General features: G+C 38.0%; 1 protein-coding gene across 9 annotated transcripts; it reads left to right on the top strand.

The window, feature by feature from the left end:
- Positions 1–1,737: 1,737 nt before the first annotated feature.
- On the top strand, positions 1,738–23,686 carry LOC131315552 (helicase and polymerase-containing protein TEBICHI). Of its 9 annotated transcripts, XM_058344665.1 has the most exons (28): positions 1,744–1,915; positions 2,884–3,332; positions 3,540–3,780; positions 3,860–4,657; positions 5,453–5,517; positions 5,871–5,976; positions 6,089–6,289; positions 6,413–6,613; positions 8,640–8,801; positions 8,886–9,125; positions 9,396–9,608; positions 9,859–10,209; positions 10,422–10,574; positions 11,702–11,911; positions 12,304–12,522; positions 12,733–12,850; positions 13,033–14,243; positions 14,430–14,627; positions 15,169–15,428; positions 15,945–16,134; positions 16,212–16,313; positions 16,426–16,778; positions 17,141–17,249; positions 17,365–17,502; positions 18,410–18,506; positions 18,703–19,984; positions 22,910–22,963; positions 23,099–23,686. In XM_058344665.1, the coding sequence occupies exons 1-26, from the start codon at positions 1,880–1,882 to the stop codon at positions 18,801–18,803; spliced, it is 6,522 nt and encodes a 2,173-aa protein (XP_058200648.1). In that variant the 5' UTR covers positions 1,744–1,879; the 3' UTR covers positions 18,804–19,984; positions 22,910–22,963; positions 23,099–23,686. The 9 variants fall into 9 exon arrangements, with proteins under 9 accessions (XP_058200647.1, XP_058200648.1, XP_058200651.1 ...); XM_058344664.1 differs by lacking the exon at positions 22,910–22,963 and having other exon boundaries at positions 1,738–1,915; XM_058344668.1 differs by lacking the exon at positions 22,910–22,963 and having other exon boundaries at positions 13,042–14,243.
- Positions 23,687–24,106: the final 420 nt, after the last annotated feature.

Below are 24,106 nucleotides of genomic sequence, written 5' to 3'. Positions count from 1 at the left end.
ATACGAAATTCTTATATACATTTCGGTAAATAGATGTTGAAAACAATATTATATTTCAGTAACCACATATCGAAAATGCATACACATATCAGTAATTAACTGCTGAACTAGAGTATAACAAAAAAAGATACATATATTTCGATAATTAAATGCTGAAATTATATATGAATATCGGTAACTAATTGTCGAATAGGGTAATTATTTACGGTGGTTAACTACTGAAATTATTTAACTTATTCGGACCTGAAACACCGAAAAATTGGTTTAAAATTTTGTAAATCAGAGGCCACTGTGAACGGAAAAAACTTACCTCCTCCTCATGCGGTTTCCAAGATACAATGTCCATCACAACATCTTTCTTCTCCTCAGCCATCATATCGTTGCCGATAGAATTTGATTCCATTTCAATTTTAAAATCATAACCTAGAAGTGGGTCATATTTTTTTTCAATGGAAGGATAGAAACCTTCTATTGATATAATATTTGACCATTGCTCCTCCGTTAACAAGCTTGAGAGAGGAGAAAATAGAGGATAAAGATGAAGAAGAAAGAGAAATGGGTTTTGGTTCCTCAGAACAAGCTTGAGAGAGAGAGCGGAGATGGGTTTGGGTTTTGACTGGAATTGGTTTTTGTTTTTTAAATGTGAACAATTAAAATGAGGGGAAGGGGTAGAAGATAATTTAGGAGTTTTGGTCACAAGGGTATGTAGGTCATTTCATGTATAGATATAAGAGCATCAACTGTAGAATAAACAAAACAAAAAATTGTTAAAGTAAGCAATGTTGGATCAAAAAAGTGCTCACATTGGAATAACTAAACTTAGCAACCTTTTAACAACTCATCAAATTTTGGCTCTTCAATAATAAAAACTAGCAATATTTTGTCAATAACTAAATTTTATCTCTCAATCAAGTACACCAATATTACACAAAAATATTCTCTATTTATCTCTCTCTCTCTCAACAATGTTTTCAAAAAATAATTTTAAAAAACTGTAACTTTCAGATTTTTTTCTTTTTTTTTTTCAGAAACCTTTTTTTTACAAAAAACAATTTTTTCAAAAATTTTAAAAAGTGTAAGTAAATAAAGTGTGTTTTTCAAAAATTTGTTTTTGAAATTTCAAAACTCTTTTATAGAAAATTGGTTTTTACACAAAATCTGTTTTTAAAAAACTGTATTTATAGTTTTTAAAATTTCAAAATTATTTGTGCAAATACAATTCTTTTAAAATTTCTCAAAATTGTATTGATAGTTTTAAGTGAACAAAGTGTGAGTTTTTTGAAAAACTGTTTTTTGTTTTGAAAAACTTTTTTTTTTTTGAACTGTTTCTAACACACTCTTTTTTTTCCTTCAAAAATCGCTTTTTCAAAAAGTATGCGTGAAATGAAGGGAAAAAATTTGGAGGGCCCATTGATTTTGATTATGGGCAAAAAATAACCAATGTGGTATTTAACGTTATTAACTTTAGTGACCTCTAAATAGATAATCAAAAATCTGATGTAGCATGTTTTGATTATTCACATTTGCTTATTCCATTGTTGATGCTCTAATGGCAAATAAGTTATTTTGCATTAAGAATCATGTTGAAATTAGTTAAAAAAATATAAAAGGTTAAGTGGAGAAAATAAGGGATTGCGAATAGCCGCCCATAAATACTTGGAAGGCGAAAAATGTACTATAACCAAAGGATGTGAAAGATCGAGGGTATAACTGCAAGAATGTAACCAAGAATCTGTCGGTCTACTGTGCATCTCTCACCACTTTGGCGGCCTCTTCCAGACATTCAAATGAAACCCCGAAGTTCTTGACGGGACGAGAGAGAGAGAGAGAGAGAGAGAACAAATAGGGTTACTGAATAGCCTGAAACTCGACGCCAATCATGGCGTCTGGTTCCCCTCGGACGCGTATCGATCAGGTCTTGTACTCCCACCCTGTAAATTACCATCGATCTAATTTTCAAGATTCTCATGCTTTAGACCTCTCTCTCTCTCTCTTTCTCTCTCTCTCTCTCTCTCTCTCTCTCTCTCTCTCTCTATATATATATATATATATATATATATATATATACATATATGTATTTGCATGTGAAGGGTTTATTTCTGTATGGGGTTTATTGCATAATATTGTCTTACTTGGATTTGAATCTGTTCGAACGCATATATTTTACAATTCAAAAACTCCGACTTACGCTCGAGGTTTAATTTATTGGAGATGATAATGAGGGCAATAATAAGATCTGTTTTTTCATTTGAAATTTGCGATAAGAAATTAAGAATCTTAATCACGAAGGAAAACTATTTTTGGTGCACAACTTCGAGTTTTTGCCCTAATATATAGTCGTTGTTGTTGCTGTTTACAAATGCCGTTTATGGCTTTGTCGACTTAGAACGTTGAAGCAAATTGCACACTCCGGTATAGAAATAGCCCCATGTCCCCTTTTATGTGTGTGTATGTATATGTGCGGTTTGCATTGCTAGAAGTTTGTTGCACTAATCTTGTCAAAGGTAGTTTTGAATCTCTTCAAAAAGAGGCATGGGTTTGAAACTTTGAGAACTCTAATGGTGCTTGCGTGTTTTAATGATTGTTGATGGTAATGAGGACAATAATAAGAATTGTTTTATGATTTGCTATTCGCATAACTTCCACTCGTTTCCCTGTACTAACAAATTCTGATGTGGGTAATGCTTGAAATACTTATCTGGATTCATAACATGGTTGTGTATAAGTTTTCTTTAATGCGTGATTGGTCTAGTCTATTGCCAATCGAACTGTTGTTTACAAATTTCGTTTTTTTGGTGGTGACGAAATAAATACAAGCTTTCTATTACGGTTTTTAGTCAATGTACCGGTATTTATTGCTGTGTTATTTGTTGCTGTCCGCAGTTTTTTGCTTCAAAGAAGAAGAAGAAATCTCTTTCATCATCTTTAAAGCCTGGGAGAGGTGACAAAGATCCAAAAGCTACACTCGAAGCATCTCCTAGTGCCAAGGGGTCTCTAGACAGCTATGTGGTGACTTCCCAAGATGATAATTGTTCCGATATACCGTTGTGCAGAGCTCATGTTTCTTCAGATAGGGAAGGTCTTGTCAAGAGAAGCCTGACACTAGAGATTAGCTCGTTGACCAGCTATGGAAATGGAAACGTCTCGTTGTCAGCCCCTTACCAACCTCAAAATTCTGAGGCCTATGGAAAGGATCAAAAGGAAGGATCCCATGTGACGTCATGCGTTGGTGATATTTCTGATAGAGCTCTTGTCAATTCAGAGTCTGCAGTTGGTGCTGGAAACTCTGAACTTAAGCAGTTTGCAACCGACTTTTTGTCATTGTATTGTAGGTACTGCCATTTTTCGTTGTTCGGGTCACTAATATATTCGAAAAATCCTATTGCACTGCACTCCATTTAAGTAGAACTATTTTGGTTAACGCATATTTATGTGTACTCTTTCCACTCGATACCTAGGAATTGATTTCTGCTGTGGTCTTTCTGTTGTTTAGGTTATGGGTTAATGGTTTTTTATTTTGGGTCCACTATGGCATGCAGTGAACGTCCACCAAGTCTAAGTACACCCTTAGAGCCGAAAGTGAGTGCTCATAAAAGACAGGGTAGTCCATCTTTGCTAGTGGTAGAGGATAAATCATCTAAGAAAAGGCATTGCATTGTTGACGGGAACGAGTCCCAGGCCAAGATTGAAGCCACTTGCTATGATGAGAAGGATGAGGAATTGGTAGAGTATGGTGTCATCCCTGAATGTGGAGAAGCATTTATCAAGGGTTCCAGAGGGGTAAATAGCTGCTTTTACTGCCTTGATATCAATTGACATTGCTGATTTCACCTGTACGTTCATTTTTTTTCTTTGGCAGATGAATGTAGATACTCATATGGTGGAAATTCATTCGAGCTTGAGAAAATGCAACACAACATTGGCAGCTTCGTTATACAATACTGAATGTGATACACCTGGTCTGACTACCCGAGCCTGTGGAACTCCCAAATCAACCCGTGGAAGCTCCATATTTTCTCCTGGAGAAGCATTTTGGAATGAAGCAATTGAAGTTGCTGATGGTTTTCTTGTGACGAATGATGGCATTTTAGTCCCAGTCGCTGGAGAACTTAGTATTGCAAAGAAACGGAGTGATATAAAGGATACAAAAATTTTGGGAAGTGTGGGGGGTGATGATGCGTCAAACAAAATATTGGATGAGGGTGCAAGTAGAGTCCTCGGTGTTGAAATGAATGCTTCTATGAGGTCAGCCGGTAAGCACGGGAATAGTTTGGATGAAGAAGCATCACCGTTGCCTGTGAAGCACTTCTCCTTCGAGGACAAAAATATGGATGAGGAAACCCTGTATTCTTCTTCAGCTGACAACAATAATGCGCTGATGCACAAACAAGGTAAACAACAGGTACAAGAGTTGCCCCTTGTGAGCGATGCAGCCAAGCAAAAAGTGGGTACTTTGAGGCGAGATCATGAAAGCATCACATCTAGTACACCGTATATTGGCAAAAGAAATTTGTTGCCAAATAGTCAAAACAATGAAGACAGTACTCCATCAAGTTCTGTGCTGCTAAAGAACCATTTAGATCTAAGGCACTGGCTTCCTTCTGAAATATGCAGCACATATGTGAAGAAAGGAATCTCACAGTTGTATTCGTGGCAGGTATATTTTCTTACACCTCTGGATGAATCTGCTGGATTCTGCCCCTGCTCAATTAAGCTATAGAGGTTTAGAGATGAGGTGATAGCATAGCGCATCCACTCTTTCTATGGTACTCGCAAAGGTTCTGGATTTTCATAATTGAGTTTTGTGAAAATGGCTTTGGAGTTCATTTTTTGGTCGTGATCTTTATGACTTTTGATTGATAGACAATTCTGTGAACAAAAATAATTTATGATGCTGCTCTGTTTGTTGGGTTTCCACTTTCTTGGCGGGGTTTAGTTTTTGTTGAGAATTTACAGTCTAGAATCTGCCGCTTGATCTACCTGTCTTGTTGCTGATCTTGACATAGAAGGAAGTGATCAAGTGTGAATTGTTGTGGAACATTCCTTAATTTTATAGGTTTTTCTTTCTTTATGTGTCTTCCCCGGTATTCATTTCATCCATAATATGGTCTAACCTTGCCAAATCTGTTGTTGCCCCATTTAGTTGATATCTGAATGGCCATGTCCATTTTGGTCAAATTTGGTTGTTTTTGTCGTTGAAGAACTTTGATACTTTTAGCATTTCATACTTTATCATCTTTTAAGTGGCATTTGTCAAGTTGACTCTAAAAATAGTTGCACCAATTCTAAGCCCTTTAAATTTTATTTTTCCCTTAATTTTTCTCGAGTACACTTCATGTGGTCGAGGTTTCTGATACTTTCCTAATTATGTTTGGAGCTGATTCTTTTGGTGTTTTGTTTGTGATTTTCTTGCAATTGAAAGCTCAATGTTTTCCAAATTTCTGTTTTCCAGGTTGACTGCCTTCAGGTGGATGGCGTTTTAGAAAGAAGAAATCTTGTCTATTGTGCTTCTACTAGGTATTCTTATACATGGAGTTGAAGTTCATTTTCCTGTCAGATAAGTGTTAAGTACATTAATAGGATTCAACTGTCTATTTTTCTTCTGAGTATCTGTTAGGCAACACGATCCTTGAATTGGTAAGTTAAAAAGTTAGACCTATAAGCAAGCATACATACAACTGTAGTTTACTCATATTATGTTGACAATTCCATTGCATATTTGCCTTAGGTGCAAACTTGTACGTATTGACAAGTTGTCGTGGTGTAAATGCAGTTGTCTATGGATAGATTTCTATTTGATGTCATGTTTTTTTTTTTGTGGTTGAGTGGTACTTAAAAGTGTTTGCTAAACCTTGCTTTCTTTGTTACAGTGCTGGTAAAAGTTTCGTTGCTGAAATTTTAATGTTACGGCGAGTCTTATCAACTGGAAAAATGGCACTTCTTGTACTTCCATATGTATCAATTTGTGCAGAAAAGGTTTGATATTGTTTTTCCCTCAGATCTGTTTGTGGAAGTAATGTGTCTTTTGTTTTTGGAACTTAATTTGTAAAATAATGCCATTATACTTATCTATGCTGACTTCGCGCAGGCAGAGCATCTAGAGGCCCTTTTAGAACCACTTGGCAAGCATGTACGCAGTTATTATGGGAACCAAGGTGGTGGGACTCTTCCAAAAGATACCTCTGTATCTGTCTGCACAATTGAGAAGGCTAACTCTTTAATAAATAGATTGCTAGAAGAGGGTCGTCTTTCAGAAGTTGGGATTATTGTGATAGATGAACTGCACATGGTACTTGCCAGTCATTTAGATGAATGTTCATGAACTGCATTTCCACTGCATTATTAAGTTTTTATTCTAGTACACATGGATAATACTGTATAGATGGCTCTTATCCTTGGGATTCGTTGACAGGTTGGTGATCAAAGTAGGGGTTATCTATTGGAGCTTATGTTGACAAAGCTTCGTTATGCTGCTGGTGAAGGCAATGGAGAATCTTCTAGTGGAGAAAGTTCGGGTATGAGCAGTGGGAAGAATGACCCTGCTCATGGTCTTCAAATTATTGGTATGAGTGCAACCTTGCCTAACGTGTCTGCTGTTGCTGATTGGCTTCAAGTAAGTGCATACTGTCACTACCCCAAAGTGTATGCTAACTAAAATAGCTGCTAATTGACTTGCTGCATTGACATCAGATTCAACTTCTATGTAAAGATTAAGGCTATCGGTGTAGTACACCATATGTGCTTCACATAGATGCCTATCTTGTGAAAATGCTGAAACCATCACCCCAGTGTTACTAGATCAACTTTGGAAGAGGCACATAATTCTTTTATTGGATCATGGATACTAAAGCCTCACCTAATATCATGATTTTAGGACGGATAGTTATCATGCCATTCTTTTATGTTTACTTTGCCAAATTAATAATAAGTATATAAGTTAGGTTTTCTGAGATTAATTTGACTGAGTGTAGATCTTGGTGCAACAATAAAGTTGGTCCATTGGTGAGTTGCAAGTTGCAACCTAGGTGTCATGGGTTCGAAGTAGGGAAGCATCCTCCTCTCAGTGGGGGATAGGGCTGCATACATCCACAAATGCTCCCTAGACACTTGTTGTGGGAACCCTATAGGTGGCCCTGCTTTTTGTAGTTGTGTTTGGATACCTTGAAATATTGACATCTCAAACTCATTCATAATTGGATGAAAAAAAAAAATAAAGGATTTTTGAAAGGATTAATGTCAAGACTCCAGACAAACTAGAAGATGCAGAAGAAATTATTTTGATTCACGTCCACAATTCAGTGTCTACATTTTCAGCATTCCACTAAGGGATGTGGAAAATCTGGTATGAAGGAGCGAGTTCAATTGTTGAATGCTCCTGCAACAATGTGGATTGTCGTGAAAGTATTTTCTCACTCGTACATTGGTATTTGTGGATGGGGTCTTTTTCTTTTCCACTCAGTGAACAGTTGTAAATAAAGTGTTTTCATGTTCCCTTATTAATAGCTTCTAAAGCTCTTTCAAGGTTACTGAAAGTCTCAAGTTCAGCTAATATTAAACAGGAACTAGTGAATTTGGAACTGGATGTATGCAATCTAAGTCATTCCAAAGAGGACCTGTGCTTTTTGTGCTGATGCTAAGCTTTGTGGCCTTTATGCGTCGGTAGCCTGACTTATTAGCCTTGTGGGGATGCAGTCAATGCACGAACGGCTGGTTGGGGCATTATGGGTCATCAATGACTATCCTTCTATTGCAGTGGTTAATTTTAGCTTATAAACAACATATACAATACTTTTGAAATTTGCTTCCTTCCTTCATTCAAGGTTTTAGAAGTATGACTTTTACGGCAAAACATGCTTTTGTGCAAAATCTTCTAGTTCAAAATCCCATCCTTTCCTAGTATATTAGAAGCGAATTAGAGATTTTTTTTGGTTGTTAACATAAAAGAGATTTGTTTATGTAAACCCAACCCCACAACCCCCCCCACCCCCCGTTTGATACTTTGAATTCTTATATTTAACAAATAAGGTACTTGTTGAAGTAGACGCTCTTATTGGTTACCTATTATCTAAATCAAGTTGCTGTTTATCTGATTTGTTTAATATGTCAGTTTTTGTATGGTGATGAACCTTAGTGAAGTTATAGAGCACTTCTTTCAGTTAGACTTTCGTGGTAAATATATGTGTTGTACAGTGTACATGACAATGAGACTCTGCTATGTTTAATAATTCGGTAATTCCCGGACTTTGATCTAAAGTTATGGTCACAGATTTGGGGTTCCGGTTTATCTGATTTAAGAACCAGTGTATTTTAAAGTTTATAATAAGAATTATACTTGGGTGTCAAAGCTCTTCGAAAATTGGAAAAACTGGCAACTGCTAGATTGCTGAAAGCAGGAGCCAAGAGCTCTTTTTTTGCACATAGCTATTTACAAGAAACAGTTCCAATCTTCCATTTCTTAGTTTGAATATGTATGATCATTAGGTACCCCCAGCCAATTTGAAAGCCATCTCAATTGTGCCAACAAACAGATACAGTGCCCTAGTTATATGCTACATCTGTATGTTTGTAGTACCTGTCAGAAATTAAATGTCCCGTGCCTTTCTCTTGATTGATAATTAGTGTCTCTGATTTGGTTGCAGGCATCTTTGTACCAGACTGATTTCCGACCAGTTCCGTTAGAGGAATACATTAAAGTTGGAAACACCATTTATGACAAAAAAATGGACGTTGTTAGGACAATCTCTAAAACATCTGACCTAAGCGGTAAAGATCCAGATCATATTGTTGAATTGTGCAATGAGGTTGGGACACTCCCCTATCACTGAGTGAGCTTTATGTGGCTTAGACTTGAAATTTGCCAGTTCTTACTGTTGTGATAATATCAGGTTGTTCAAGAGGGTAATTCGGTGCTGATATTTTGCTCTAGTCGAAAAGGATGTGAATCTACTGCTAGGCATGTTGCTAAATTCCTCAGGAAATTTCCTGCCAGTGCCCATGACGATAAAAATGAATCCATTGACGTCACTTCAGCTATTGATTCCTTGGGAAGAAGTCCTGCAGGATTAGATCCCATTTTGGAGGAAACTCTTCCTTTCGGCGTGGCATACCATCATGCTGGTCTGACTGTATGTTTGCTTTGACCATTTAGTTCTCGGGAACCTTGGTTCTCTATTACTACTCGAAGTATCTATAAACGTACTCAGTTTTCAGTGGGTGAATCCCCATCAGCGATCATAATAGTTCTCTGTTTTATGTATAAGACTTTGGTTTGTGGCCTTCAATTATACGGAGTACAATTTTTGATTGGAATGTCGATGTAGTGACTAATCTTTGTGTTGGCATGCTGTTTTCTAGAATAATATTGTGTTTTTTTTTTGGGTCAAATTCTGATATAGGTTGAAGAAAGAGAGACTGTTGAGACCTGCTATCGCAGAGGACTTGTACGCGTCTTAACTGCTACATCTACCTTAGCTGCTGGGGTTAACCTACCTGCCAGGAGGGTCATTTTTCGGCAACCCCGGATTGGTCGTGAGTTTATTGATGGAACAAGGTACAGACAGATGGCTGGTCGGGCTGGTCGGACTGGAATAGATACGAAGGGCGAGAGTGTAGGTTTACTTATTTTATGCATGATTTACTTTTCCTTGGTATCGTTGTTTCTTGGTAGTATGTAACACGAATGCACAGATTGTAGTTAAAATGATATTAGGTGCTCATATAGTTGTGTAGTTGTGTATTTCTTTTTGAGTTTGTTTAAATATTCCTTCAATATTGCAGTCTGAATTTTCTTTATTAATCATTGTCCCCTGTCCTCACTTTAGTTCTAACCATTGTAGTTTTGTGATTTCGTGTAACCAGGTTTTAATTTGCAAACCAGAAGAAGTTAAAAGAATTATAAAAATTGTTAACGACAGCTGTCCTCCGCTGCATTCTTGTCTCTCTGATGATAAGAATGGGATGACCCATGCAATTTTAGAAGTTGTTGCTGGTGGAATTGTTCAAACTGCTAGTGATATTCATCGATATGTTCGATGTACCCTTCTCAATTCCACAAAGCCATTCGAAGATGTTGTAAAATCAGCTCAGGATTCTCTCAAGTGGCTATGCCACAGGAAATTTCTCGAATGGAATGAAGACACTAAGTTGTACAGCACAACACCTCTTGGACGTGCATCTTTTGGAAGTTCTCTGTGCCCTGAAGAATCACTTGTATGTCATCCAAAGTCTTTAATTTTGTTTTCTTCTCTTCTTTCTAAATGGTAGTTGTGCTGTGCTTATTTTCTAGTATCATCAATGCGTTCTTGTTGATCAATTTGCTCGTATTTGCAATTGTTCTCTTTTTCCATGTGTGCCACTGTCCTTAGATAGATGAAGAAAGTGATTACGAAGTTTAATTATGCATTTATTTAAAACTTTTTCAGATCGTGCTAGATGATCTTTCAAGGGCCAGAGAAGGATTTGTGCTTGCATCTGATTTGCATTTAGTATACTTGGTAACACCCACCAATGTTGAAGTTGAACCAGATTGGGAATTATATTATGAAAGATTCATGGAATTGTCAGCTCTTGACCAGGTAAGTTTGCCTTACATCACCATTGGGCTAGTTGTTGAGATTGTTAGTAGTTATTGGTTCCTAATGGCTAAGTAGCAGGAATAAGCATGGCTTAAGCTTCTGTTCTTGTTTATTCACCACTAGGGGGGCTTTAAGTAAAATTTTAGCCACTCAAATGGTTGTATGGTGTTTTATTGTTGGGAATCTTGGGATAGATTTTGCATCACTCCCCTTTTGGCTATTTTTGCGATGTGTTTCGCATAGCTCCCGTTATGCATCCAATCATGTAATTGTCCCCTAAGCAGTTGGCATTTTGGATGCGCTGGAAATTCCTATTGGAAGTACGGGAATTTTTTGTGCTTGTTAATCCTTTTTTGACCAGATAAGATGGATTTTCTTGCTAGCTTAAATAATGTGTAATGTTTTCAGCCTATGGATTCACTCGCATTCTGCTTTGCGACATAAAAGTGTGTATAAATGAGGAATCAATTATTCAGGGATAGCAGAGAGCTGTAATTTAGTCACGGAGTAATACAATGGCAATAACAGTAAATACTTGAGTTCCCATTTCGTGCAAATTGCTATCTTTTTGAGGTGACATTTTGCAAATGAGAAATCTCTTGCACCTTTGCTTACAACAGCGTGCAAACAGGTAGCAGGTTGGCAACCTTCCCCTATTATTTTGGGGGCCTCATAATGAATCTGATTCCTCGCTACTTCTCTCATTCTGGCTTTGGCAGTGGTGTCACTACATGGAATGCACCTATCAAACACAAGAACCTTATGGTTTGCTATAAGGCTATGGTCTCCTTCCGCGATTGTTTCCCATTAGTTACTACTGTGCTAGTTTTAGAAAATATAATCAAGAGGACCCGTTGATTGTTGGGTCTAAGTTCCATTTTCCAAGCTTGCAATCTTGAATGACATCAATGCTCCTCTCTCTCTCTCTCTCTCTCTCTCTCTCTCTCTCTTTCCATCTGGTGATGTAATACTTGTGCCACGTTGCCCTCGAGCTATTTGTCGTTTTAAGTTTTGTATGTGGATATTTTCCGCACTTACTTTATGCCGTCCATGTTTTTGTCTACGTTTTATGAGGTTCTTGAGTTGCTTATTGTAGAGAGTTTACACTCCAAATTCATGTGGTGCAGTCGGTTGGCAATCGAGTTGGAGTGGTAGAACCCTTTTTGATGCGTATGGCCCACCATGGGCCTATGCGCACTGCAAACAGATCAAGGGATAACACTAAAGGGCTGATGGGCAGAGTTGGGATGACAAACCATAATATGCTTTCAGATGAGCAAACACTTAGAATGTGTAAACGCTTCTATGTTGCTCTCATCTTGTCAAGACTTGTGCAGGTGTGTCTTTTTGTATTTGCAATGAATACTGGCCTGTCCTATTCTCTCTCTCTCTCTCTCTATATATATGTGTGTGTGTGTGTGTGTGTGTGTGTGTGTAGTTAGATTTACAGATATATGAATATGAACACAATGTATATGGGCCTATCTACATGTATATCAACCACATCTATATGTATTTCTTCCCACAAAGTAGCTTGCACGAAGATTAAGTCGAATTGCATTATTTGAGCATTTTACTGTTTCTATCTTTTCAACCGATCTTCGCGTAGATAAACATAATGCCAATATGTTTCAGCCATTAATTGCTTTGTGGTCTGTTGTGGTTTTGATTGGCCATTGACTTGGCATTGTTTGAGCTCTGGTGATATTTTTTTAATTCTGATGTGAAGGAAATACCTGTGGCTGAGGTTTGTGAAGCCTTTAAAGTGGCTCGGGGCATGGTTCAGGCCTTACAAGAAAATGCTGGAAGGTTTGCATCTATGGTCTCTGTATTCTGTGAGAGGCTTGGTTGGCATGACCTGGAAGGCTTGGTTTCGAAGTTCCAAAATCGTGTTTCGTTTGGGGTCCGAGCAGAGATTGTAGAGCTTACTAGTATTCCATTTGTTAAGGTTGTAGACTTGTACAATTCAACATTTTTTTTTTGTCATTTCAATCCTTCCAAAAGGTTGGGAACGTATGGCATTAATTGCCAATTGGTGGTTGGTGTAAATTAATCTGCGATATAGGAGTAGCTGATTTCATGATTTTTTGGATTAGAAATTTTATTTGTATTACGTACTAATAGTTGTTAATACACTCCGTTTATGGCACCCTTTCAGGGTTCTCGAGCTAGAGCACTTTATAAGGCTGGCCTCCGTACGCCTCAAGCAATAGCTGAAGCATCAGTTTCTGAACTTGTGAAGGCTCTTTTTGAATATTCATCATGGACTGCACAAGGTGAAATCTCCTAGATGGGGTTTTGGATTTTTTGATGTGGATTCTTGAGTTTAATGCAATGACATTTATTAACTCATGAACTTGTATTTTTATTCTGGCGTGGTTTCTCCTTTTTTTGTTTTTAAGTTACATCACTATATTTTCCTTGTATCATCTAATTTGTAAACCTTGTCTATACAAAGAAAATTCAGCACAACGGCGGATACAGTTGAGTGTAGCAAAGAAGATAAAGAATGGGGCACGCAAAATTGTTCTTGATAAAGCTGAAGAGGCTAGGGTTGCTGCCTTCTCAGCTTTTAAATCTCTTGGGCTGGATGTTCCCGAATTTTCTCGACCTCTATCATTAAAGGTTGCTGGTGATGCCATCCGAAAAGAAGCAACTACCTCTTCTGGGGAAGACTCTACAGGTAGCTTTGTTGTTGGTGTTGGTGTCCAGCATACAAAGCATTCATCTAAGTTGATAAGAGATGGATCTGAAAATCTTGATAAACTAAAGCTAGAAGTTGGACAAGAGAAGTCAACAAAAGCTTTTGATGTTCCCTTGGGGATTTCAGATGAAGCGAAATCAGCTGCTATCATGCAAACTAACTTCGGTGCCGAAAATCCTGCAGCTGTTGAAGGGCCTGTTATTCTAGATGAGAAAAATACTACTGTCAACCATATTGGTAATGTAGTCACCTCCTCCTCTGGTCCTTTACTTATAACTGGTAATGAAAACAGGACATTTGACGAATATCATGAACGTGTTGGGCAGGAGCGGCATGACAGAGAAAATGCATGTTTTGTTAGTAAGGAAAATGCTTCTTCTGACAAAGGTCCTGTAAGTGCTGTCAATATTTCTGGTGGATTTGATTCCTTTCTTGATCTTTGGGATACAGCCCAAGAATTCTATTTTGATATTCACTTTAGCAAAAGACCGAAGGGGAATTCCAGTGTCCCTTTTGAAATACACGGCATAGCAATCTGTTGGGAAAATTCTCCAGTGTACTATGTCAATCTTCCCAAGGATCTATTTTGGTTTAAGAGAAGGAATGATACCTTGTCCATGACTATTTCTGGTGATGGTGATGGTGGTGATGTTTTGGCACCAAAGCATCGGTTTGAACTAGCAATGCAAAGATGGAATAGGATTGTTATGATCATGGGGAGAAAAGATGTGAAGAAGTATACTTGGAACTTAAAAGTTCAGATTCAGGTGTTTAAAGTTCCTGCTGTTTCCATTCAGAGATTAGGTAGCCTGAATCTTGCTGTGAAAACTTTGGGTCTTGAACTTGTTGACAGCTCATACTATGTGTTGTCCCCGGTATTCGTACGGGATGGACTCGACATGTGCATTGTAGCATGGATCTTGTGGCCTGACGAGGAGAGAAGCTCCAACCCCAATCTGGAAAAGGTGAGTTGCGTTATTTATCAACTAAGATATTGCTTTTGGTTGACTTAGTTGTCTTAGGTTAAGGGAAATTCCGTTTGGATAATGTTGCATCTTTGATATGCAACCAAAACATGACTATTTCTGACAAATCATTTAAAAACTTGTCATGATTTGAGTTGGTTGATGAAGTTGTAACTGCTAACACAGGAAGTTAAGAAAAGGTTATCCAGTGAGGCTGCAGCGGCTGCTAGTCGGAGTGGTAGATGGAAAAATCAGATGCGCATAGCTGCTCATAATGGTTGCTGCCGCAGAGTTGCGCAAACCCGAGCCTTATATTCTGTTCTCTGGAAATTGCTAATTTCTGAAGGACTAGTTGAAGCCCTTCTTAGCATTGAGATCCCACTGGTGAGAATTCTCAGGTCACCTACTCTAAATAATGTATCTAGTTCTTGTACACCTTTATTTGAGGTTTTCCTTTGAACTTTGAGCAAAGAATAGATGGTCGAACTGAAGTATCTTGAGTGCAACATATGTGTTTATCTCTAGAGGATATGCTCTTGAGGATGCTTTCTTGTTGTCGGAAACTAATGAGATCCCTATTATCAATTAAATGACATCGAACTTTCTGATATGATTCATTTTTTTCACTGATTTTTATTCGAAATTTAAAAGAAATACTTTCTTGGGAGAAACCCTATTTTGTTCGTTTTTTGTGTCACTTAAGGCCTGCAATATTTTGAGTGGAATGCTAGGGAAAACCTATCTTTGAGTTAAAACCAAGTCCAGGCAATTTTCTTTTAAATCTTTCGAACTTGTTTCATTCTTGAAATTGCGGCATCATGTATGAGCCTATGTAGTTGTGTAATTATTCTTGTCATTTCCCTTAATGCTTTAAAGAATTATTGTAGGTGTGTTATGAATGTGAAGTGTGTACACGTTTATTCAGGTGAACATTCTTGCGGACATGGAGGTGTGGGGAATAGGTGTTGACATGGAGGGATGCCTTCAGGCCCGTCAAATGTTAGGGAGAAAACTAAGGTATCTTGAGAAGGAAGCTTACAGACTGGCTGGTATGACGTTTTCTTTGTATTCGGCGCCAGATATTGCAAATGTCCTTTATGGGCACCTGAAGCTGCCCATACCTGAAGGTTCCAATAAAGCAAAACAACACCCAAGCACCGACAAGCACTGTTTGAACTTGTTGAGGTATTGCGGAAAACCATTTATTTATTCTGTTCTTTGTCTCGATGGCTAAATCCTGTGAAGTGAACTTGCGAAGGACCTTGTGCATATTTTTTTCTTGCAAAATGGATTTACATAATTTCAGCAGGTTTTTTGTGAACTCAAAGAAAATAGATAGTAATACAGGATGTGCTATTTCTTGGGAAATATTTCTCTAGAGTGATGTCTGTGCATATATTTTACTAAAATTTGCTTGGATCTGCTGTAACTTTGGAATTCGTGAAATTTGTTCATGACAATTTGAAAATGTTATATAAATTTGTGTGCTTTATTGTGCTGCTGAGATCATAGCCGAAACCCCCCTTTGTGTTCAATAATTAGTGTGAATATTTATGTAATTCTGGAGCTTGGACATTCCATATTGCTTTGAATGTAATTGATATCAGTGTGCGGCTTGACATTTCATTGCACTTGGTGCCTGTTTCTCCTTTCGCTCCCTTTACACATTCTTGTACCAAAAAGAATTTGTTTTGGTTGCAGGCATGAGCATCCCATTATTCCGGTCATAAAAGAGCACCGATCTTTGGCAAAGCTATTAAACTGTACCTTGGGATCAATTTGTTCGCTTGCTAGGCTTTCAATTAGGACACAGAAGTACATGCTTCATGGCCATTGGCTCCAAACATCAACAGCAACTGGACGACTTTCAATGGAGGAACCTAATCTTCAGGTTTTGTTCTCTATCCCCTTCATTTTCCTTCTTGTGCTAGTAGAAACTAATATCTAGTGTAATGAATTTTGTATCAGAGTGTCGAGCACATGGTTGAATTCGAAAATTACAAAGATGGAGATGATTCAAATGTAGATCGTTATTGTATAAATGCTCGTGACTTTTTTGTCCCTACTGAGGTAACGTGATTCTCCGATTGTGAGTTGAAGCTACTATTTATGGTAATACATATGTATTTAAGGCTCAGCAATTGCCTTGTTGTTCATTTAGCTTTCTCAAATGTTTTTGCAGGATAATTGGTTGCTATTAGCTGCAGATTATTCTCAAATAGAACTGAGACTAATGGCTCACTTTTCCAAAGACACTTCGCTAATCGAACTCCTCAGTAAAAGCCATGGTGATATCTTCACCATGATAGCAGCAAAATGGACTGAGAAAGAGGAATCTACTGTTACCTCCCAAGAACGAGATCAAACCAAAAGATTAGTTTATGGCATCCTGTATGGAATGGGTCCTAATACCCTTTCCGAACAACTGAACTGCAGTTTAGATGATGCTGCTGAGAAAATTCAGAATTTTAAAAGGTGTTTTCCTGGTGTTGCTTCCTGGCTTCAGGAAGCTGTCGCATATTGTCGTCAAAAAGGGTAAAGTTAATATTTTGCTGGTTTCTATTCATTTGTTTGTCCAAGATTTTCTGCAAATATAATGCAAAAATTATAGGAGCATTCTTAGTGTGAGCTCAAGAAATTTTGAATTGGCCATTGCAAATACCAGTTCTGTTTAGTCAGTTGTTGATACATCTCTTTCTTCAAGGTCATGCTTGACATTTTCTGTTCTGTATGCCACATTCTTTCTGTTCTTTTCTCCATAAAAACTTCATGAGAATTTATCTTGTTTTTGTCTTGATATATCTGTGATCTTTCTCCTATGCATCTTGTAATTTTGGAATCATTTGCTTGTTTATTGGCCAAATTATCTATTATATATCGATCTTGTGCTTCTGCAGATATGTGAAGACCCTTAAAGGAAGAAAGCGTTTCCTAGCAAAAATTAAGCTTGGAAACAGTAAAGAAAGGTCTAAAGCTCAGAGACAAGCTGTCAATTCTATTTGTCAGGTAGTGTTTTTTGTTCTTGTTTATGTGTGGATGGGGGTTGTGGAGGACTGGGGTGGAGGATTTTGTTGTTAAAGTGGGAGAAGAAAAAGTTAAGTATGTGATTGCTGCTTTCCAGGGATCTGCTGCTGACATCATCAAAATCGCAATGATCAATATACATTCTCAGATTGTTGGAGAAGTCAACGATTCTGATCCGGCAACAGTTGCAGCAAAATTTCACATGCTTAGGGGCCGCTGCAGAATCCTTTTGCAGGTAACTTTTTGAGTGCTTCAAGTTATTTATTTGAGGAAGTATTCCACGCTGTCTGCTTTTCCTAAATGGACTGCTAAACAGCACAGCATTGACAAGAAGAATCTTTCCCGTGACAGGGTGCTTCTATAGTATGCAATGCGTTCTATAAGTTATGAATTATTTTCCATGTTCTGTTGACTTCTCATTCAACTATATGTAGGGTGAGTTGTGGTCATCATGGAAGTGGCACGCCATTCGTACCTGCTTTTATTGGTCTTTAACATATTTGCGAAGTTTTGTTGTATGCTAAAGATCAATTGTAGTTCTCATAACAGTGGCTTCCACTCTCCTTTCCCCAATCTTCAGAAATTCACGGGAGGCCTAGAAGTAGCAGCAGTGTGGAGGAAACCGGATACAGCTCAAGATAGGGGATTTTGCTCTGCTACATGGATAAATCTGTGATTGTTTTGGAGGGCATGTTTGAGGGCTAGCCATCATACTATCATGGCAGTGATGCATGGTTTTTGAGTGAACTAGGGTGGCGTCTTAGATTGATTCTGCCATAATAGGAGTCATTGGCTTTCTGGACTTCTCATAGCATGGTTTTTGAGTGAACTAGGGTGGCATCTTAGATTGATTCAGCCATAATAGGAGTCATTGGCTTTCTGGACTTCTCATAGAAATGTGTCAACTTAGCCTTTTTGTCAAGATTGATCCCTCACTCTGGATAACTACTCCAATATAACTTACTCAAACATGTACCTCTAATTGGAAAGAAATGCTATATAGTCTGTCTGTCTGTCATTTCTGTGTCTTATTTTTAGCACTTGCCAGGTCCTTATTCTATTCTATTCCTGTCACCCAAAGGTTGAGAGGGGATCTTTTTCTGGCATAAATGTAACAGATGTTGTTCACGCTTGCTTTCCAGGTACATGATGAATTAGTACTGGAAGCAGATCCTTCCGTCATAATGGAAGCTGGGTGGTTGCTTCAAATGAGCATGGAGAGAGCTGCGTCGCTCCTCGGTATGAGTTCTGAAATCGACTTATGTATTTCTTGCTGTCTTCTCCTGACTTGTTGCGAGTTCATTTTCCCCAGCCATTGTTTGGGATCTTTTGGATGTTAGGGAATGCTAATATGCTATACCATCTTTGTGCATCCGTATCATGCTTGTCTCTTTTGTAGCCTAATTTCCTTAAATTATCTTACTTTGTCTTCCAGTTCCTTTGCGGGTCAAAATGAAGGTTGGGAGAGCATGGGGATCTTTGGAGCCTTTCCTGGCTGAACAAAATGAACAAGGAGTTTTGGTTCCAAGTTCTTAGGGCATGTGAGCTTTTCAGATAAATATATTGGTTGATATGGTATGATGGAAACAGAATTTTAGGCCAAGGCCTGTAGTGGCAATTGCTACTCTGGCATTCTGGAGTGCATCTTTATCATTGGTTTATGGTGAAAGCAGCCCTATATTCTGCTCAAAGAAATTTGTTGGCCAGGTTAAGGGACTTGGAAAGCAGCATTGACTGATGGACTGCAATTCACCAGTACTTGGTTTTCCCTGACTTGTGTTGCAGCGATGACAGCTGAAACTATGTGTCAGCTCATGCAACCCATAATGGAATTAAGTAATTGGCTTGTACAATCCAACAATTAGTCTTGTCAAAATGGTAGATGGTAGGTCAACATATGGTTTTCTTCTTGTGCATGCTGATGCCATGGTATGTCACTTTCCTGCGATTCTGAATTTGTCAGTCCTAGGTGAAGTTTCTGGATTTCGACCAACACTTGCTTATTTTGGGGGTTGAGCTGTTGTAGAGTGGGGGTGTTTCGTACGGTTTGATTTCCACATCATTGCAAATAGATCGCTATTCAATGTCTCATCTTGGCTGGGAGGGCAATTTACATTGAGCATACAAAGTCTATTTTCTCTTGGTTAAGGACATTAAAAACAAGTGTGAAATTGGCATCATTAAGTACTGAGGAATAAACTTATGTCTGGTAGGAGCATTGGTAGCCGCAACAATCATGCCCGATAGTAGCAGATGTTCTTGTGTTGTAACAGAACAAATCAGAGTGATTTAACCGTGAAGTGGATACAGTCTAATGCTCCAATCTGCTTTTGCAAAGTTTTGGACTGCAAATAGATATTGCTTGGGAAACTGTTAAATTACGCATGCAGATATGATGGTATTAGTGTCTCTGGGCCCACAAGAATGGATTAAGAGGAGCGTCTCAGATAACCTACGTCAATCCTTGTAGTTGTGGTAGGTGATTTGTTTATGTATGGTTTCATGGCATGATTTTTCAGTGTTGATCTATGAGACCTACAAGACTTCAGAATTCAGATCTCCATGCTGATAGCAAGAGTTTCAGCCATTTGCTGACCTCAAGCTTCTGTTATAATCAAGTTTCAGAAGGTTGTGTTGAAGTCATGATTGTAAGGTCGAAGATGGGTAGAGAATTCATCAATGCTGTCAATTAATCAGTTGAGATAGCTTGGAGACAGGTACACATTGTTAAAACTGGAAACACTTAGAGCATCCACAGTGGAATAACAAAAATCATAAGGTTGTTAAAGTTAGCAATGTTTCCTCAAAAAAGTGCTTACAGTGGCATATCCAAACTTAACAACCTCTTAGCAACTCATCAAATTTTGGCCTGTGGATAATCAAAACTAGCAACTTTTTGCCAATAACCAAAACCTTCTCTCTCTCTCTCAACAATGTTTCTAAGAAAAATATTTTTAAAAGAAGTTTTTTTTTTATAAAAACAGTTAAACCGTTTTTCAAAAACTGTTATTTAAAAAAAAAAAAAAAACTGTCTTTTTTTCAAAAACTTTTTTGGAAAAGTGTTTTTCAAAATAAAAGTTTTCAAAAAAATATTTTCTATTTCGAATAACTTGTTTTTATTAGTTTGAAAACTATTTTATAAAATATATTTTATATAGTGACAATTTTTAGATTTTTATAGGTTGAAAAGGTGATGTGGCAAGTTTTGATTATTCAATATTCGATTATGCCATTGTGGACATCTACATTGCTAACCTTAGCAACCCCTTAAATGGATAATCAAAAGGTGATGTGGCAACTTTTGATTATCCAATTTTGATTAGTCTACTGTGGATGCTCTTACGAATTTCTCTTACATCTGATGTTTCTTCTATTACCATGTTTGTATTGCTTGATCAATCGCCCCCCTTCTTTACTTTCTTCCCCTTCACGCTTTCTCTCCTTTCTCTTAGTTTAGCCAATTTATTATGGAAGATAAAAAGAGGTTAAGAGATCTTGTGTTGATTGTTGTATGTGCTTCTTTTCCAACTGTCTAATGCAGTTGCAGCAGTTCTGAATCAGTAGTAGCGATTAACACTGTTAATTTTTCTGTTTCTATTTTTATCAATTGGGATGATGCTATCAAGCTATGGAGCATGGGTATCGGTACGCGGTACGGGTACGGGAAACGGCAAAACCCCAAAACAGTAGGGTGTGGGTACGGCGAATAAAAGTAGGGTACGGGTACGGTGGGGGTACAGCAAATATATATATATATATATATATATATATATATATATATATATTATCTTTTACTATTTTTATTGCATAAAATGAAATATAAACCCATTTTACCAACAAAAAGCAATATAGATAAAAAGGCAAAATGATAATGTTTGTGTTTGTTAGGGGTAAAACTGAAATACTAAACAATTAGAGGTATGCTGGAACTGGAAGATATGAAACTGTAATTTTTAGAAATTAAGAGACTTTATTGTCGTGGCAAAGAACTTAAGGGGCTATGCTGTATTTTTTGTAATATATACTGTATTACGATGAAATAGAAACCCAAGTCATCAGTGGATCGAGAAGTCAACCAGAAGCCCTAAAGCCCTGAACTTGATGATCGACCCAGTCATCACCTCGTCGCCATCGTCAATCGATCGACCCAGTCATCACCCCGTCGCTCGATCGACTCTGGTTCTCTCTCTCTCTCAAACGTACCCACGAAGTACCCAAGGCGTACCGATGGAGTACCCTTGCCGTACCCAAAGTACCCGGTACGATTTTGACATACACGGTACGTTTTTGCCATACCGACGCCGTACCCATATCTGGTGCGCGTTCGGCGACATTTCCGGAGTACCCATGCTTCATAGCTATCAAGACATTACCTCAAGGAGAATGTATACCAGTATCCACTATTTTTCTAACCTCATATACACAATGTTGTTGGTTTAATGTTTGATCTGCAACCTCATATAGGCTGAGGGCTTTTTTTACTGTTCCTCCGGTGAATTTCGGGCTGGTTCCTATCACACAACGCTCACTACTTCTCCTGTGGGATCAGATTATTATATACTGAGAGCTCAAATTCATGTTATAGCATTTATGTTGTCCACATTAAAGTTTCTTGTAATTCTTGACATATATATTCAGGTTAACTCTCAGTGTAGTTCTGAATTTTTGTTGGATTAATTTGATATTTTCGTCAATACTTAACTTTATGGAGCCTTTAGCGGTGTATTAGGCCCTTTTGCGATTGTGGCCTTTTCTTTTTGTACATGGGCATCATTTCCTTAATGCCTGTTTTTTCAATGCATTATCAACGGGAGAAAATATAACTCAACCATGTTTCTAGATCACTGCTGATTTCAAGAATTCTTGATTCCTTGAAGATCTCCCTATTTGAAAATCAAATCAATGTTGTTTCAGCAGTCTTTAGGATTGTAATTTGTAACTTGTTAGCATGATCCATAATGGCACAAGGCCTACAATGTTATATGGAACGGATTTTTGAGCTACGAACAACGTGGGAGACTATAGCTGCAAGGAAAATGTTTAGATATATGTGGGTAAAATTTTGCAAAGTACAATGGAAAACGAAAATCTTCGTGGAATTGTAGGGGTAGCACCAGTGAAAGATAAGATGAGAGAAAATAGACTAAGGTTGTTTGGACATGTCCATTGTAAATCAGCTAATGTGGTAATTAGGAGGTGTAATGTGGTTTTGATAGAGGGCAACACTAAGGGAAGGGGAGGACCAAATTGTCTTTAGTGGCAGTAGTTTAAAGGATCTAGATTTTTTTAATATCATGTAGACTAAGGTAGTTTGGACATGTCTATTGTAGATTGGCTAATGTGGTAATTAGGAGGAGTGATGTGGTTATGATAGAGGGCTACACTAAGGGAAGGGGCAGACCAAATTGTCTTTAGAGGTGGTAGTTTAAAGGATCTAGGTTTTTTTAATATCACTGAACATGATGCTCTCGACAAAGCTCAATGGAGAAAATAGATTCATGTTGCTGACACCAATTAATTCGGACTTGAGCCTCGATTTGGTTTGGATTGGTTTGTTTTACTTGTCAGCATGATATCGATGATATTCGGTTTTTAACCAAAACCCTCTAGAAACACTTATTCCTTCTTTTTTTGATCCGCAGAAACACTTGCTAGTGATACTAAACAGCATTTTGTCATATGCCTATGTACACGAGGTGGGAGTTTTAACTTGTATGTTCTTGCTTCTTAGTTTTGTTTGAATAGCCTGTGATTGGAGTCCCAGATTTACGACAAAACAAACTGACAGAATGAACTGGTGGAACTAATGGGTACCAATTCTTTTGGCACAGATCTATTTTCGAACCCCAACGATATGAGCCATAACAGTATAACACCAAGGTTTTGTCAGTTGAAATCTTCTTCGCTTCTGCAATACTGTGCACGTCTTCAACTGAGTTTCCTTTTCTACCCCTGTGAAGGTTGGGTGGATGCTTTGACAAGCTTGGAAGTACTGCAGTCAATCGTCGACCCTAATGAAGTTCCACAATCTCTCACAATTTGTTCTTGGGCACTTTACACTTTTATTCTTATTCGACTGTTTTCTTCACCATCTCAGCTTCCATTGAGTAGGGATTCACAGAAAATTGTTTCAGAAATTCCCAGAATTCGTTGGATGAAAAAAAAATTCTTCTCAGCAACCTAGCATTGTAAATAAGTCCTGGGTCATCTTGGTGGCCTTGGTTTGTGTCCTGTTCTAGAAGAGCTATTTTTGTGGTTATTGTTGTGTGTAAATAATGTGAAGGAAGTGATTAATTTTTTTGTAAAAACATGTGAAAATGTACAGGAACACGTGAAATGTTCGTAGTTGGCGTCTTTCTCCCACCACGGATAGGGCGAATGTTATATGTCGGTACTGCTGTGGGCGTACCTTATTTTGCTCTTTCTTCGTGCATCACAGGCGGGCATTTGTGTTGGTCTTACAACTGATTGTAAAGATTGTTAAAGGTGCTGGCAACCTTTAGACTGTAAAGATTGTTGAAGCTCTAGGGGGTTTGGTGTTTTGTAGGAATCGGAAGGCTGCTTCTGATGATGTATAATTTCCACTTCGGTTGTTTACGCTTGTTTTGGGCTCATTTGGACCCTGTTGAACCACCACCAGCCACCCCCCGGAGATCACCACGGGACCACCATCGCCTGAACCAACCAGTGGAACTCCAAGAATCATTACCACCAGGACCAAAACTCTTAAAAACTGCCACGGAACCACCACTACCTTAGGCCTTCTAGCTACATTCCTGCTACTTCTTAAAAAGTGTTCACAACTAGAGTTATAAAAAACGTTTAAAAAAGAGAGAAGA

This window comes from Rhododendron vialii, chromosome 2a, assembly GCF_030253575.1.
Source record: "Rhododendron vialii isolate Sample 1 chromosome 2a, ASM3025357v1".
In the NCBI taxonomy this organism is placed as follows: domain Eukaryota; kingdom Viridiplantae; phylum Streptophyta; class Magnoliopsida; order Ericales; family Ericaceae; genus Rhododendron; species Rhododendron vialii.
This window is presented reverse-complemented; position numbering and strand designations above follow the sequence as displayed.